Below are 18,949 nucleotides of genomic sequence, written 5' to 3' on the forward strand. Positions count from 1 at the left end.
ATGTAAAATGTTATGCTTAAACATGGTTGATTTCATATATATATGAACAAGTATACAAACTTGTGGGTTTTGATGATATTCTATAGGCTTATGCCAAGCTTATGGTTTTGGTTGATATTATACTTATGTTTTATATTATGAGAATACAATGGTAAGTTATGTTTTGGTTTATACGAGCTTACTAAGCACTATTTGCTTACGTAGTTTCTTTTTTTGTTTTATAGATCATTGGAAGCTCGATTTGGTTGAAAGCTCGTTGAAGGCCTATCACACTATCCAACAAGCAATTTGGTAGTTTTTGATCATTTTGGCCAAGGTTTGTAATGGCATGTATAGGATGTTGTGTAATGATGCATTGATGTGTTTAGGTCTTGAAAATTATGTTTGGTTGGTGCATTTTAATGTTTACCAAATGATATCATTTTTTATCACTTGTTAAGGCTTGTAAATAAGGCTCTTGTAGTATAGTTTGAATGGTTTGAAAATGGTTAAACGTGGTATGTTTTAGTACCTAAATGGACTAGGTTTGTATACATGAAATGAGGTATGTGAATATGTTTAGGTAAGTGATGTTTGGATACTAATTGTGGTGCCTTTGAATGGCATATTGATTAGTTGAATTAGGGTCTTGGATATGGTAATTATATGTGTGCTTGGATGATGTTTTGGTTCCTTGAAAGTATGCACAATTGGATTAAATGTTTATGTATGAAATGATTTTGAACTGGTTTGATTTTAGGTAAATTTTGTGTTCACACGGCTTGGGACACGAGCATGTGACTCAGTCATGTGAGGCACATGGCCTAGCGACACGGCCGTGTGTCATATGAGGATTTCTTATGGTGCAAGTCAGTGAGTTACATGGCCTAACAAACAGCCTGGCACAAGGGTATGTGACACGGCCATGTGAGTTACATGGGTGAGGACATGGGTTGGGACATGACCGTGTGTCCCTTGTTTATAAAGTTACACGGCCTAGGGTGATTCCACAAGGTCTGACCACACGGCTATGTGACCCCTGTTTCAGAATTTTTTCATCTTTTTCCTAAACTTTCCAATTTGTTTCAAATTAGTCCTGAATTGCTTCTAAGCTATTTTTAGGGCATCGAAGGCTTGATTTAGGGACAAAGTGCATGTGATTGGATGGATTATGATATAATTAGTCTATTTGAATGTTATGATGTTTAAATGTTTATGATTGAACAGAAATTCTCTATAACCCTAATCCAGCGATAGAGACGAGTTAGGGGTGTTACAATACCATATATCCATTGTATGCATAATGGCCCACTCTGCCACCACCTTGGTGTACTCCTAGCGTTGTCTTTCGTGGTGAAGTCTCATCTTAGATACCTAAAACAAAAACAGATTGTAACGCTCTAAAATTTGAACATTTGTTTGTTAAATTTTGTCATCATTAAGTATTTGCTTCAATTGTGTAGAGCATTGGTTGTGTGTTTGGGGTCAAGGATTCAAGTCCTACTCTTGGAAAATTTTGTTATCTTTCTTTTTCTATCCACCATTGTCTTTGAACTATTGACTTAAGTTTAATTCTGTATAAGTTTATGTCAACGATGAGCCTAGTGGTTTAGTGGTTAAACTTCAGTGTACCTTTTGGTCTTGTGTTCGAATATCTACGAAAGTAATAAGGAAATATTTTGCAACTTTTTAGAAATAAATGAGTTTTATTTTAAATCATTTAATTAATTCCTTTCCCATGTTTTCTTTTCTTTTCCCCAAAATTGTTTTTCTTCTTCAATTCTTTGTTTCTTTACGTTCTCTATTTTTTTTCTTTTCGTTTTTTTCTTCTTTTGTTTTCTTGACTCAATTTTTGATGCGGGTGTGGTGAATTTTTGCTCGATATCTTGTTAGGTGTTCTAATTCAATTGGGTAAGAGTGTGATTTTGTATATATTGCTAGCTGGTGATTATTTTTTGGTTTGGTTCTTGAGATGCTTTATAAAGGTTGATTCTTCATCGGGTGTTGGTCTAACTGGTTTGTTTGAATCAAAAGAGGAGTGAATGGCATCTAACGTTCCTTCACCGAATTAAGCTTTGTGTAATTGTTTCTCGCTTAGCGGTAAGCATTAGTTTTCATTTTGGGGATTTTCTGTCGAAGTTCTTCGACGTAACTTCAGTTTGGATGCAAATTTTAGTGATTTGATTGCGAATAAATTTTCTGATTGGTCAATTGAATGTCATTGTTAGATTCCAGAATCATCGTTGTTTCTTCTACATCGAAATCGTATCAGGTGTGTAACAGAAACCCGAGAAATCATCCAATGGTAAAAGCCAAAATTATGGTTATCGATGCCACATGGCCGTATATGACACACGACCGTGTGACAGGCTTTATGTGGCACTAACTTGAGTCACATGGGCGTGTGTCAGGCCGTGTGCTTGACCATCTAACTCTTTGACTTGAGTCACAAGGTTGTGTGCCAGACTGTGTGAATCTACACGGGCATGTAGGAAAAAATTCTGAAACTTTCCCTAGGGCCGTAAACATTGTTTGGATCGAATTTAAGCCTTCTGTAGGATCCGTGTGATCTGGATTTAACTATGAAACTTGATATATGATGATCTGTTGGTGTATAATATGTTTTCTGTACATATGTCTGATATGATATCTACTTAAAAAGTATGATATGTATCATTTGGATTTGATCTAAATCTATATCACTGTATATGCATATCTATTAGTTCTGTATCTGCATTGGGATAGGGTTTGTGATAAATGAAAAAGTGTGGGCAGTTTAATTATTTGTCGATTCTGGTGGCTAAGCCACATACATATCTGATTCAAGCGATTTATCGCAATCTAATCTAGTAGCTAGTCTGCAATTATTCTGAAACATGACATATAGTTACTACACGGTGTGTAGGGATGGATAGGTGCTTGATACCCTATATGGTGTGTAGGGATGAATAGAGATAGTGTGTAGAGGATGGGGGTAGACTCTGAATCAGTATCTGATATGCTCTACATCAGTACCTGATATACTTTGTTTCTATTTTCATTTCTGATTTTGAAAACTGTCTGATTATAGAAAACCTGAAAGTATGTCTGATATTGTTCTGTTCAATTGATTACATATGTTACACATTGAGCCCGTAAGCTCATTATGTTTGTATGTTTGGATTCTAGCTAACCCTCAGACTTAGACGGGACGGTGTGACAGGAGCTCGGTCAATCGTATTTCTGTAAACTTACCATTTTATTTGAAATTATACTATTTTGGTTTATTGGGATTGTTTACCTTAAATTTAGATTGTTATTTCTTTTAATTTTGGATCCCTATACTTGTTTATGTTTGGTTAAATACTTCTGGATGGTTTTAAATTTGATTAACAAAATACTAGACTTTTTCCATATAGATCATGGTAACTCTCCAAATTTGGCCATAACATCTAGGCTAGGTTTGAGGTGTTACACAGATCTTGTAAGTACAGGAGTACTTAGTGAGGTCATTTACTATACCTTGATTGATACTTTGCAATCTTGCTCGATTTACTATGTCAACCATCATTCTGCATCATTTATTCTGGCAGATACCACCATAGTTTTATCATTCTCTTATACACCATTTATCATGCTCTTATCCAACTAAATCTTCCTTATCTATCTAATTGAGGAATCCTTCCAATCATTTCATAAATCTCTTGTCCCGTAATAAATTCTTAACAGTACATACTGTCAGAAACCACTTCTAATAATCCTTGCCTTAACTCATACTCTTATCTCAAATAGTTGTTCACTGATATTTATCATGGGTGGATACATTTTTGTTTGGAAAATACTTATGTAGAATATAATACTATCAATTCATACTCAATCATATCCTGATTCAGTACCACACATATCCATACTGATAAATCATTGCATAAACCACTCTGACTAATTCCATGTCGTGATATATCAAAATCCCATAATTCAAGATAACATTAATTGTGGTTCAGAATAATTTTAGAAGAAGATACAATACCTTTCACTTTTCATATTTATAGATCATCATAATAGGTACCCTTTTTGACATACAGATACACATCTCTTTTTCATGGAAAACCCTGAAGACTTAGTTCCTCATAACCCAGAACATATCAATACTTCACCACAACTTTACTTATTATAGAACTAAAGAATTTACTCATGTCTTACTATAATTATAGATTTAACGCTTACCAGACATTCTCGACAATTCATGCCATAAAGGTCTAACAGAACATGCCATACAAGCAGTCATACAGAGTCTCATGTTTACTGTCCCGGTGAACTTCACAAAACACGTCGGAGGTAAACAAACAATATACCATACACGCCATAAGTTCTTATTACAAAATACGCCACAGAGATTATTCATACAAAGTACACCAAATAGGCATTCCTTAGCTGTCATGTTTATGATATGAATTTGCCTAAACTGACATTACGTGAGGTTTACCCATCATCGTCTTGGGACACGCAGAGAACCCTATTAGGAAATCACCATTCATCCAATTACATCAGTCATATAGTTCTCCCCTATAGGAATTGAAAAATCAAAGGCATAGTTGGGTAACCTAATTCCCCTCACTTCTTGCATTATCCTTATCTCCTCTTCCTTTATTTTACATGGCCATTCATTACCAGTATCAACTATTGAAAACTCCCTATATTTATTGAGATTCGTGGCCACTGTTGTACTGTTTGAATTGGCCATATCTTTCCTTTTCCCCTTTTTACCACCATACCTTCCATTTTTTCTTCGACTACTATTATCATCCACAATTTCCAAAAATCTAGAATCTAATGTTATTATCCATAAAAAAAAGAGTTTCTTACTTAAATCCTAACACAAAAAAACAAAAACAAGAGTTCTGGAACTTACCAATGATGAATGAGGACAAAATCTCCGGTAAGGTCTTAGGTAACAAACACTTTTCTCCAAAACCGTCTTTAAATTTTTATTTTCTCTAAGATGTGTGACAAAAAATCTAAAAAAAAATAGCCTCAAAGTACCCATCTATACAATGAATGACTTCTGAGGGAAGAATCAAAACAATAGAATTTCCCACAACCAATAAAATATTGACATATGTCCCACGAATTATGACCCGTAGATTCAGTAACCAATAGCACTTTTCCTTCTTCTTAGCGGGCCAAAACCCAAAGGATGCTCTTTTCAAATTCAAATTAAAGACATTACCAAAGAGCTTGTGTGCACAACACACACTACCTCACTAGACATACATTTCATGAGCATTTATTCTAAAAAAAAAGAAGGTAGATCATCTTGAGGTAGGTCACTTTATAACCTCTTCCTTGACTAGGGGAAAATTGTTATTGGTACCTTACCCAATAGAGTCTCGATGTATCACGACCTCGACGACTATGATCTCACCAAGAGCAACATGCCAACTATATACATTGAGGACATACACATGTGCAACATCTGGAGCTCCTTTATTCTACCATGCCAAGGATAGGTATTGGATCCTCCCTGCAAGAATCTCATGTAGGACCTCACCTAGTCTATGTCTATTCCATCATTGTTTATCTAGGAGGCTACTATGCTCCCTAAATGGTTGACACAATGAGACTCATGACATACATGTGTTAAACCCTAAATTTGAGAGATGGTCAAATGGTAGTTGATATTGTATTGGCATGATCCTAAACTGATACCAAATAGTTTGTAGTACCGCATACCCAAACCTTGAAGAAGATCCAGGAATGAGGCGTTACAACCTTATATCCTTTCCCCTTTCGAACAAATATATGAAAAGAAGTAAACTTCATCAAAGCTAACTTAAGATAACATAATTTTGAAATACTAAATCATGAAGTAAACCATTAGAAATTGAGACCATAAGCTTCGTTACAAAGTTAGGGAAAAATTATAATTTAACGAATACAATTTTAGTTACAAAATATCGTTCTTTTAAATCCTAAGCGTTAATGTCACCCCCATTGTCATGCATAACACAATCATTAGAAGTCTCACAATAGAAAATATCTTCTGGCATGACCCTTAGTGATTCCTTTACTTCTTCAATGATCCTGAGAAGGTAAGGTAACAGAGTAAGTTCATAGAACTTAGTGAGTTCCCGTGCAGACACTAAGATGACTATACATACGATAAACAAATGAACTTCCCAACTCAGTGAACACATAGTTTGCCCATTGGCAAATACTATACACAAGCAGACTTTATACAATTCGCCCATTGGCAAAATACTGAACTTACACACACCTTATAGCAGACTAAGTTCTTTTGGCACATACATTACGCCCATGCATTCATGCAGAAAACCTTCTTCGTGTTGGCCAAAAACCCTAGTCCGTGTTTAGAGATCATATCATTCGTACATTTCTTTTCCTTTTTCATGCTTGCAAATCTGATTTGCGATTACGCTTGTCTTTCCAGAGGTTAGATAACCATTCTCGTGTATTGTGATCTACTAGTTCAATGCTCATATCATTGAAGGAAACCTTATAATTTCATTTTCTTTTTGTTTAGACCATATGGTTCCTTTCAGAGCATGCGGGTATTAACTCAACACAAAGCAAGGCCCTCATAATGTTTATGCATAAATGCCAAACAAAACTTTTTCACAATAAGCATTCATTACTTTGGTGCAAACACTTTACCTTTACAGAACAAGTAAACTTTCCTTATACCAAACATGAACAAAAACATAACACACTCATGGAGTATGAAGGAACTCACCAGACAAGTTGTAGAAAAGCTCAAACAACAAGACCCTTGCCCTTTTCTCGGGAGCTTTCAAGAATTTCTTGAGCTATAACATGATGAGTTATCTTACCAGATCATTTTACCAGAAACTAAACATGTCTAACAAAAGTGTTAACAGGAAACCCAGAATCTGAAAGTTTCCTCATTGTTTCCCTTAAACTAACCCTAAGGCATAAAACCTTAGGGCCCCATAAATAATCATGAAAATAACTTGAGTTTCATTGGTATTTACTAGGTACCAATGTCAGTGGAGTTTGTTGAATATAGAGAACTCGATCCTTTAGGCAAGTTTTAGTTCTTGAGTTTTTCGGGAAAATACAGAGAAAGTTTTTAGAGAGAAAAATTAAGTTTGCCAACAAAAGCACAAAACTTGGTCAGGAAGCTAATGCTGGCTTTGTACAAATACACACGAAAGGAAAACTTAGTGGGCAAGTTTATCCTCCCACTACCTTTCCTTCGATACCTATGACTAATAATATTCTCTCTTATCTTAAATGTATGTCCTTTCAATTTCAAAAACCTTGTGCCATTCTAACTAGTACTATTTAGGCCAACTAAATGGTTCCAAATAAAATAATAATAAAGTCGACCGTTCTTTTAAACTAAGGGCTTAACACTTAAGGAATAAACATTAACATCTATCAGCTGGGGTGGTGTACTCCTTGTGAGGGAATCCACCAGACCACCAAGCTCGCCTTAATAAAGACTTCCCCCAAATGCGCATTTTATAGTTTTCAAGCACTTACTCATATCTAGTACCATATTCATTCAGAACCTATTCTATAATTTTTACTTCTAATAACAATACTCGAATACTGTGGCTTCGTCGAGTGGGATGTTACATAGTCTATGTTATGTTCTAATCTAAATTTAGATGGGTTTTGATAATTTTTGTGGGTTCCAGCCTGTTTCTACTAATACTGATGCATACCAACCCGCACGATTACCAACTTGAAATACCACATACACCTCCCTCCTTTAGTGGCTCTTAGCACTCTACCACTATATGAACCGCCACCTTCACCTTCTATTTCTTTTGGCCACCAACATGTTCTAACTTGTTTAGATTCTTTACAAACTTTAAATCACGATTAGTATGTTCAACTAATCTTGGTTTGAATAGAGAATTGTTATAAAAATTAACTCAATAGAGTCAATTACGCCGATCAAATTGAGTGAAACTATGTCGGGTTGTTTTTGTGCAAATGATTTTGAAAAGTTTCCCCTTTACCTTAACAACTATTTTCTTTTTGTAAATAAAAAATAATATTAGATTGAATTCAAAATTTAAAACCATTGTAGCTTAAGTAATCATGATTAAGATTAACATCTAATAAAGTTGAAGTTTCGTATTATACCTACTCTCAATTAAAAGAAAGCATTCAAGCGTGCTTACATTCTATGATTTTTGTCTCATGCTTAAAAGAGAGATAATAACAATCTCTTTTATCCCTTTCGGATGGTATTAGGAAGCTAGCTATAGGAAAATGCTTAAACACCATGGTCGTATTGTCTAGGCCTTATAGGGTAAAACAAAAAACCTTTTTAGCAACCCACGAATAGGTACTAATTTTAAATGAAACCCTAATCACATGAGCAGAATCTCAGTGCTAAATTTAGCAGAGTGACCCCTCCACTGTCCAAAAAGATGCTGGAAACCAATAGAGAGGAGGGAATGGTTGGGCTGGGGCCCTACAGTCGGTTAAAGCAACGGCAAATACAGCACGCTTCACTGTAGTGGGGGGAGGAATAATGATCTGGAATGGGCATTTAATTAACTAACCCCTCCTCCACATAAAAAGCTATCAATCAAGTGTGGTCGGTTACTTCACCCGCCCCCCACTTGGAAAATAAGTACGGCTGCTAATATCACGTATTGCCTACTTTTCAATATCCGAGTCAGAATTTTTACCTTAAATGTTGAGATAACTAAATTAAATTATTATTTCTATTCACCGCCTTTGGATCTACCACTTACTATTTAAATTTAGAACATATGTTAAATCAACACAATTAATTTATATCATCATGTGAAAATATCATATAAAAATATATTCATAAAATTTATTTTTATGAAAAAAGATTTATGTATAAATCTTTATTAATAACGAGTTCAATCCTAAATATTTGTTTTATTTTAAGTATTAATTTATAGTTATTTTATTTAAAATTGTACATAAAAATATGAAAACACAAAATATCATTATAATAATATTTATCATTTTTAAAAGAAGTTATATTTGATGCATTGTGGTGTATAAATTTCATACACAACAAGAAAATAATAGCATGGCACCACGTCATTAAATTAAATAAAAAATATTAAGGACCTAAAATAGATACTAATAATTTTATTTAAACATAATTGTGGATTTATGATCTTGGGTTTAAAGATTCGGTTTTAACATTTATTTATAATGAACTATTATTTAATTATGTTCAAATAAAGTTATTAGTATTTATTAATGATGAAATGCTGTGTTATTATTCACTGTACATAAAAACTGTACATCAAATATATTCCTTCTTATAAAATTGTTTCAAGTGATTTCTTAAATAAATTGATATTTGGTTATCTCATACATGAATTATAATAACATAAATAATCAACCTGTAATAAAATACAATTCTTTTTATATCGTTTAACTCAAACTAAAACCCATTAATTTGTAATGTTTTGGTTAATAACTGAGTCTTACATATTTCTGGTTTATATGATGAAGATAAATAAAGATTCAGAGTTACATGTATAATAACTTGAAAGCACTCTAATTAGCAAGAAAAATTAGGCAGCAAGGCACAAATTGTTATGGTCCATCCGTACCCAACCACTTGCATGTTTTATTTATATAAAAGGTGGGTGGATCATTCATCAACGCTTAGTAGATCAATGTGGAGTGTCGACTTCTGGTTGATTGCTTGGTGGATGCACCGCAATTTAAAACCCATCTTCCTTTCTTTCTTTTTCTTTCATATGCCGCAGTTTCACACTTGCATGCTCCACTTCTCTTCGTCCTGACTTGTTAAATGTTTTAACTTATTTGTGCATTATGACAACGTATATCTACCAAATTAAACAAGATTCTTTTTAAAATGTCAGTTTTATATTAATTTACATATAATATAATATTTTGGGTTAATTGCATCATGTCTTCAAATTATGGTTTAAAATTTTAAACTTTAACATATTCTAATTAAGGCCTTAATGCATTAGCATTATATCAATAGGGTCCTTTTGTTAACTGAACTATTAGCTTGTGTATTAAATGCTAGCTTAAATTTGATGTTGAACATATTTAAAACACTTGAATCAAATTGTTAATGTGTGTATTCTTATTATATAGACAACTTGGATCTAACATGTAAAAAACCCTTCTAAGCTTTATTGACACTATCTAATTCTAACACATCATATACAAATAATCCATACGACAGGTACCACATGTGTATTACATGTAGTCTACATCATATTCAAACTAGTATCTAATGCTTACATTGACAGGTAGAATGACAAAAGGGCCTAATTGATATAATATGAATTATTTAAGGACTTAGCTAGAATAGTTTAAATCTTAGATATCAATTTAAAATTAAGTTGATAATATGAGTCAATTTGATGCAATTAGTCCTTATACTTTTACCCTATGTTGGGGTTGTAGTATAACAAGGAATGAATGGAAAGTAAAAGAAAGCGACACACTTTCTCTTGTTTGGATAATTTCTTTTATTTTAAGTAAGGATATTCATTTACAAGTTAAAGAAAGGAAACTGAGATTTCTTTCAAGGTGTAAAATACCATTTTATCCTATTAATTTTTATAATTGAAAAATCATTATAATTAATATTTCTTTTACTTTCTATATTTTAACCCAAGGGTTGTAAATATTACTTAATTTTACTTTTCACATTTTAAGCAAACAAGATGAGATTTAAATAAAACATAATATAGGAGAGAACTCACACATAGCATATGAATATAGTAAAACTCAAACTCAAGCATTCAAAATCTTGTAAAAAAATAATTATTGAATTATGATTGTAACACCCCAAACTCGGCCTAGACGTTATGGCCGAATCTGGCGATGTCACATGGAAAGGAATTTGAAGACAAGATTGTCGAGTTTAAAAATCGTTACAGTAAGTTAGCTGTTATTTAATTCGAAAAAAACTAGTTGATTTGCTTTAAAACTTGTCTCTTAGCGGAAGCTTTTGTAACTAATTAATTTAGGGAAAATTATTTCTATTTACGAAAAACCTTAGTTTTTAGAAAAGAAAATGTGTTTTGTGGAGTTGTAGTTTTAAAAACAAATCCGTAAAAAATAGTATAAAGTTCCAAATTTAAAGCCAACCAGTCCATAGTCCAGAAGATACATCAAAAACTCCAAATAAGTAATAAATTCTAGGCATTAACGGAAAATGGTCTAAAATTTACGTGTGGCCATCGTCGAGTCCTCCGCTGCACTGACCCGTCAAGTTTAGGGATTACCTATACAGATTAAATAGAGAAAGGGTGAGTTTTCACAAACTCAGTGTGTAATCCCCACAAAAAATATGCATCCAGATAATCAACAGAATTCGGTTAGATACAGTCTTGGGCCCGTGCCCATCACAGAATCAGTTTGGGCCTTAACCCATTTAGATACAGTCTCAAAAATATATTAGGGCCTTGGCCCATATCAGATACAGAATGCATATATAGTAAATTAGAATCCTACCCACCAGCCTCTACACACCATGTGGGGATTAAATCAACCCACTCATCCTTACACACCATGCTGTATCGAAATGCGGCACATCAAAAGGTTGTAGCTGAGCTGCCAGATAACAGGCTTAATAGCCTTTTAGACACTTCCTCCAAATATCATCAACCTACCCTGATGTAATGCAACATACAAAATATGTCATGTCATTATGCAATTAATAGTACATACATTCAGATATCATAAGTCATGCTCGGTATAGAAATCAGACAGACATATCACACATATAGGGGTCTAAGTAAAGCTTACCGACCCTACAGTAGGTCCACAGTCGACTTGGGTGACCCGTGCAACCTTACAGAACTTTTTAGAAAAATGGGCTCACACGCCCATGTGGCCCACTCGGCCCAAATTGGCCTTGGCCACGTGATCCATTTTTAATGTAAACCCTGCTAGTTAATTAGTCATATATGTTTTCACTATTTACTTATATGTTCCTTCAAAGCTGTCTACTTGAGTCACTGTTATTAAATTATTTATATCTTGAGCTACAAAATTTTGAATTAAGATCCGCTTGATGTCATTGAAACTAGACTCAAATACCTTTCTACCATAAAATTTTCAGAATTTTTGGTTCAGCCAATAAATACAGTAAAATCTTCAAACTTACCCCTGTTCTGCTGTCTAACAGCTTTGTCCCTTCTTTGCTAAATATTAATTATCTCTTAGTAAAAAATTTGGATGATGTTTCCATTTGTTTCTATTGAAAATAGACTCATTAATAATTTAAATATATAAATTTTAACCCCTAATTATTTTCTCCAATTTTTGATGATTTTCAAAAGTCAAAATAGGGGAATCCAAATTCAATCTGACCTTGTCTCACAAAGTTTATTGTACCTCACGATTTACAATTCCATTACTTACACAATTTCTTCTATGAGAAAATAGACTCAATAAGACTTAATTCCATATTTGTTCATCCTCTAATTCGATTTCCACAATTTATGGTGATTTTTCAAAGTTAGCCTACTGCTGTAGTCCAAATAGCAAGCAATTTCGGCTTTTCGCCGAATCCCTTTTTTATTTTTTTACGTTTCGGGTACACACCTGGTTTGTTTGATGCTAAAACAGTCCCTGAGCACTCCAAAGCCTATAATCAAGATACTCAACATCAATTTAACGGATTTACAAGCGAATTGACAACCAAGAACGAACAGAAACCCAACTTACCACCAACAATAACCTTCCGTTTAACTATTGTTAAGACGAGAACACTGAATTCACCAGTCCGAGCCACCCCCTACGCCCAAATCGCAGAGAAAAAACATTACCACTTCAGTCGTTAAGAGATTCATGACAGAAACGAAGAGAAACACTTACTGAAACTAAGCGAGCACTAACCGCGTGTGAAAACGAAGGAAAATAAATGGATTAGGGAAAAATCAAGAAGAAGAAAAAGAAGAGAAAGATGAAAAAACTCAGAGAATTTCGGCAAGAGAAGAGGGAGAAGAATAGACGGCAAAATTTTTTTTGGAAAAGAGAGCCAAAATTCGATTATGGGAAAAAAAATTAAAATAAAATCCCGATAACCCCCAAAATCCCTTAATCTTCTCCCTTAATTCCCACTACACATCCACTACTCAGAATCCCCCTATTACACAACTCTATCCCGAAATCTAAAAACCATTTAAAACCCATTTAAAACCCTGTTAGAAAAATATAAAACTCCACTACTTTGGTAGTAAATAATTTTAGGAAATTTTCTATATAACTCACATGACTAAATCTGGTAGACACCAATATATTATGTAGTAAGGCAGGAAAGGAAAAGACAACAATGGCATAGTTGAAAATTGACAGAACAATAATGGGTAAGAAAGTAAAAGAAGATCCACTTAAGAGGCTACAAAAACCATTGCCTCTGTCCTCTCACTCACTCATACCGTAAGTAAGCTAACAGAGCAACCACCTTCCGGACATCAACACGATTCCCAAAATAACTTCTCTTCCTCTGAAAAAATACCCACAGGCATGAACATCAAACACCCCCTCTCTCCCCTCTTCCTAACCTTCCTCTTCTTCCATCTCCACCCTATCCCAACCCTCTGTTCCGCTAACTACGACGCCAACACCACCACCCCATCAAACGCCACTGATTTCATCCGTATAAGCTGCTCCGCCACCTTATACCCCGACCTTTGTTTTGCTTCCCTTTCTGGCTACGCCAACGCCATTCAACAAGACCCAGCTCGTCTAGCTCGTACTGCCATTGGTGTCAGCCTCTCTAGGGCCCGTCACATGGCAGCCTTTGTCTCTAACCTCTCCCGTGAAGCCGACTACGGTGCCGACCAACGAGCCAGCTCCGCCTTACACGACTGTTTCTCCAACATAGGTGATGCCGTGGATGAAATCCGGGGCTCCTTGAATGAAATGCGGCGGCTTGTGAATCCGGGTTCTGAGTCTTTCAGGTTCCAAATGGGGAATGTCCAGACATGGATGAGCGCTGCTTTAACGGACGAGGAGACGTGTACGGATGGGTTCGAGGATGTGGGCGACGGACCCATGAAGACGGCGGTGTGCGAGAGAGCGGCGAATGTGAAGAAGTTTACGAGCAATGCGTTGGCATTGGCTAATAGCTATGCAGAAAAGGGTACACATAAGTTGTTGAATGAGAAAAATGTATAATTTCTAATAACCTGATAGTTCTTCTTGATTGCTTTGCTTCATTTCAACTTTTTTTTCTTCTGTACAGTGATTTTGAAGAGAGTCTGTTTTATTTTTCTGGTTTTACTATGTTCTTTCCATAGTGACTGAGAACAGAAAGCTGCATCTTTTTGTTTGTTAATGGAACTGAGTTTGCGGAGTTAAACTCTGAGTTTAGTGAATTTTTACAGAAAGCTGCGAATGAATACATTACAAATAATACATACACAGCTAAAATGAATCACTATTTACTCAACACCTTAATTACTATAAATCTGGTCATGATTAAAATGGTGCATTTGATAATTATGCTAGATTTCAAGGACCCACATCAGTACTTTATTCTTAAAGTGTTTCTTTTCTAATAAACAAAATCAGTTCTTCTGCAGATATTATTATATTCCATAATTCATGTTCACATGCAGTTATAGATTATTTAATTTTGACAAATGTTGACTATTCTCGTGATTTTACTTAGGATAATCATGCACATCACATGCATCAAAATAATCTGAACTTAATCTTTTCATTTTAAAGTTAAAAATTTGAATGCCTATTTTTTAATTTGTTATATATATAAATGATTAATTTTACTAATCAATGATTTAATATTGTGATTCAGTTGGGTCAACTTTACAGTTTTCGTAAAATACGAGGATAAACGAAAGTAAATTAAATAAAATATTGGCACAATTAGTGAACAAATTTTCATATACAAGAAAAGAAAAAGGATGTGAGTAGTGGCATATGGTATCACAATGATGAGTTTAATTAATTGGCAAAAAGAGGAAATGAGAGATGGACAGCAAGTTAGATGTCGGGTTGGTTTAGGCTGGATTCTTATAGAGAGAAATAAGGACTCCCGTGACTCACGAATCCTCTAGAAATATTAAGAAACAAAGGAAAGTGAGGCTAAAAGACAATACTTGCTTATTGTTCTTTTATTTTCCTTATCCTTCATCTCTTACCTATCGCTTTGTTTGGACCAGCACCTTGTCCTTGCCTTCGCGAGACACACAAACCCTTTTTCTCTCCACCTGTCCAAATCTATTTTACCCCAAATGATTTGCATAAAATATTTTCTCTATCTTTTTTTTACGTTTGTTTTTATGGAAAACAGCTCGAAAATAATATAGAGATTAATGAAAAATAAGGTTTTTTTTTTTGCAAAATAGCTCTTTTAGCTGTAATTATATTTTTATATAAAAATTAACTTAAATCAAACTTAATATTGTTATATTTATAATAATTTTTAATTTTAATTTAAAAATATTAATATCAATGGAAAATAATATGCATTTTATAATAAAATATAAATATTTTAATTATATAAGTATTTGTTTAAATCTGCTTAGCTTCATTTATCTCTTCCAACTCTAATTTGTCATTGTCTACTCTCATATCGTTGTATGTGTAATTTAAATTAAGTTTTAGTTAGGCATTATTTATTATTAAGTTTATATATGATTTAATTATTATAAAATATTATTTTATTAAAATAAATTTCAATTGTCAAAAGGAAATGCTACTATAATTCTTTGTAACAAATATATTTAAGTTGCGTTTGTTTCACTAAAACAACTTTTGGAAAATGGTTTAAAAAATGCTCAATTTGATAAAAATAACTAAATTGTATAAAGTGCAAAAGTTGAGTTCTAGTAGCTAAAAGTATTAAATAGCTATAGAACCCTAAAGTAAGAGTCCTTATATGGTAATTAGAACACTAGTGAAGATAGTGGAATGTGATGGCTTGGCATTTGTGTAAATTTTGAATGTTTTAAAGGTTATTTTGGTAATTAGTAAATAAAGTTAAAATTAATAAAACAAAAGATAAAACTATCATCTTTATTCATCTTCATCAACCGAATATGAAAAGAAAAGAATAACCATGGAAGCTTGAAGTTTCGGCTAGACAATTTACCTTGCTTGGTAAGTGATTTTTGTCCCATTTTTAACGATTTCTATGTTTTTAGGATCGTTGTAGCTTAATTTAGCTAGTCTGGGACTAATTCGTAAAACTGTTAAACTATTAGGGTTTTCCATGATTGAATATAGGTTTTTTTTTTTATGTTTGATGGAAGAAAATGGATGGTTGTTGTTAGATAAACAACTTTTGTTAAGAGAATTTTTATGAAATTGTCAAATAGGGATTAAATTGAAAAATAAAAATTTTACATGGTGTAATTGTGAAATAAATGAAATATAGAGCTTGCTAGGGACTTAATTGATATTTGAATATAGTGGGTTGTGGTGAAATTACATAAAGTTCCACTTTTATGAGCTAGGGACTAAATTGCAAGAAATTTAAAATATATGAGCAAAATGGTAATTTTGCCAAAATATGGTTTTGGGTTAAATTGAATAAAATACATATTAAATTAAGCTAAATTTATCCGTATAGATCAAGACAGACCTCGTACGGCTTTAGATTGGGGAAAAGAGAAAGTCTCGGATTAATCGTCTCTATATCTACGTATACTCGTCAAGGTAAGTTCATGTGATTAAATTGTGTTTATATGTTTTACATTGAATTATATATGAATTTTGAATTGCCATTTGTAACACCCTTAACCCATATCCATTGACGGAACAGGGTTATGGAGCATTACCGGAGTTTACAGGTCAAATAGACAGAAATTTCAAACATTTCATATCATATAATATTCATGTCAAAAACCAATTGAAATCATACATATTGTCCCTTATACGAGCCCTCGAGGCCTAAAATACGCATTAGAAACAAGTTGGGACTAAATCGAATGCTTAAAGAATTTTTGAGAAAACATTGAAATTTTTTAAAGTTGCAAGGGTCACACGGCCAAGAGACACGCCTATGTCTTAGGCCGTGTAGGCATTCAAAATAGGGACACGCGGCCGTGTCCCAATACGTGTCCGTGCCCGTGTAACTCACTGAATTGTGACATATGGCCAAGCCATACAGCCGTGTGCTAGGCCATGTGAGCATATTGATTGCACTCTATAAAAGATACAGGGGACACACGGTCGTGTCACTTGGCTGTGTGTCACACATGGCTGAGACACACGCCTGTGTCTCTACTCCTGTGGACGAAAATAGGTCATTTTCCAAGCCACATTTCTCACCCAATTTGGTTACAACCTAAACACAACAATTTGCATATAACCAAGTCATAAATAGACATCCAAATCCAGCCAAGATCAAGTTTAAAACATGTAATATCATCACATACAACCAATATGCCCTTGGGCACCTCAAATGACAACTTAAAAATATGTCAACCATGTATCCAAACTTACTTAAATGACCAAATACCTATATGCATAATTGTACCAAAACTTATCTTGTAGGTGACTTACCAAGCTCAACAATTTGGTACCCAAAATACCAATTCACAAGGTAAATCATTTTGCATCATTTCATGTCACTTAACTTACTTACCAAGACATACCAATATTTCCAAATGATACCAAATAAGCCATTCTAACTATCATCATTATACCTATAAGTTTTCCATAATAAAGCACTAAATTACACCAAGGTATATAACATATCTTATATGCATATTCCAAACCACATTTTACTTTCCATCATTCTACCATATCAAACACACATCAAATATGGTACAGTCACATATATATATACATCAAAATATACCAAACACAAGCCAAATAAGTGGCTAATCTCAACAAAACACTTATATGCCAACATTGGCTAAATTAACCTATACATGCCGTTATAACTGAAATTAATTAACCAAAAGTACCAAAAGAGCCAATGAATAGTGTGATATAGCTCCGACAAGCTTCTAACCCGAACGAGCTTCCGAATTACTATAAAACACGGAAAATAACATAGAGTAAGCACTTAAGCTTAGTAAGTTCATATGACAAAGAAATTAACTTACCATTTAGTCACATTTAAGGTAAGCATACAAAACATATCCAACTCAATTTGGCCAAAAGCCTAAACACATATCCTCAACAACCATGTTAGTCATGTAATTCATATAATATCAAGAAACATGCATGAATTCAACAATAATCTTTTGTGTACATATAATTTCCACTTCATGTAACTATATATATATATATATCATGTACAAATCATTTTCATGTATCTCATGTAAATACCTGCAGTAGTTTGTATTGAACTCATGTAATCTCGTAACAAAATAGTGCCTGTTAAACCACTTAGAACATCATTGGATACGCGAGTAGTACACACAAGGTGTACTGAACTGTAATCTGTCAATTCCTATACATGTATGCTCATACGAGCTGTAAACGGTAAGCTCATATGAGCTGAGTATCAGTAAGTTCATAAGAGTTGAAATCGGTAACCTTAATAACATGTCATTTGTATCCTACGAATTTCTAAGGTTCAAAAGGGGCTCGATAGTCGTCGTATGTCGTCGGATATGCAATCAGTAATTATACGTAACAATTATACAATCTACATATATATATATTTCAATTAAAGCATATAAATACGCAATTTAATTACACGAACTTACCTCGACGAGGGTACATAGATACAGAGGCGACTAATCCAAGATTTTCTCTTTGCCCTGATCCAACTCCATACGAGGTCTGATAGGATCTATATGGATAAATTTAACCCAATTCAATAAGTTTCACATTCAATTTAGTCCTACATGTAATTTTGGCAAAATTACCATTTTGCCTTATACTTTTAATTCTTTGCAATTTAGCCTTTATCTCATAAAAATGGAAATTTACGAAATTCCACCACAACCCATCATAGCTGAATATCAATATAGTCCCTAGAAAGCCCTATATTTCATTTATTTCACAATTTCACCACATA

At 33.7% G+C, this 18,949-nt stretch overlaps 1 protein-coding gene across 1 annotated transcript; it reads left to right on the forward strand.

Annotated features, from left to right (window-relative positions):
- The first annotated feature begins 13,358 nt into the window (after positions 1–13,358).
- On the forward strand, positions 13,359–14,308 carry LOC105785677 (21 kDa protein). The gene has a single exon (XM_012611796.2). It carries the CDS (start codon positions 13,471–13,473, stop codon positions 14,122–14,124), a length of 654 nt encoding a protein of 217 aa, XP_012467250.1. The 5' UTR covers positions 13,359–13,470; the 3' UTR covers positions 14,125–14,308.
- Positions 14,309–18,949: the final 4,641 nt, after the last annotated feature.

Source organism: Gossypium raimondii, chromosome 1 (assembly GCF_025698545.1).
Source record: "Gossypium raimondii isolate GPD5lz chromosome 1, ASM2569854v1, whole genome shotgun sequence".
NCBI lineage: Eukaryota > Viridiplantae > Streptophyta > Magnoliopsida > Malvales > Malvaceae > Gossypium > Gossypium raimondii.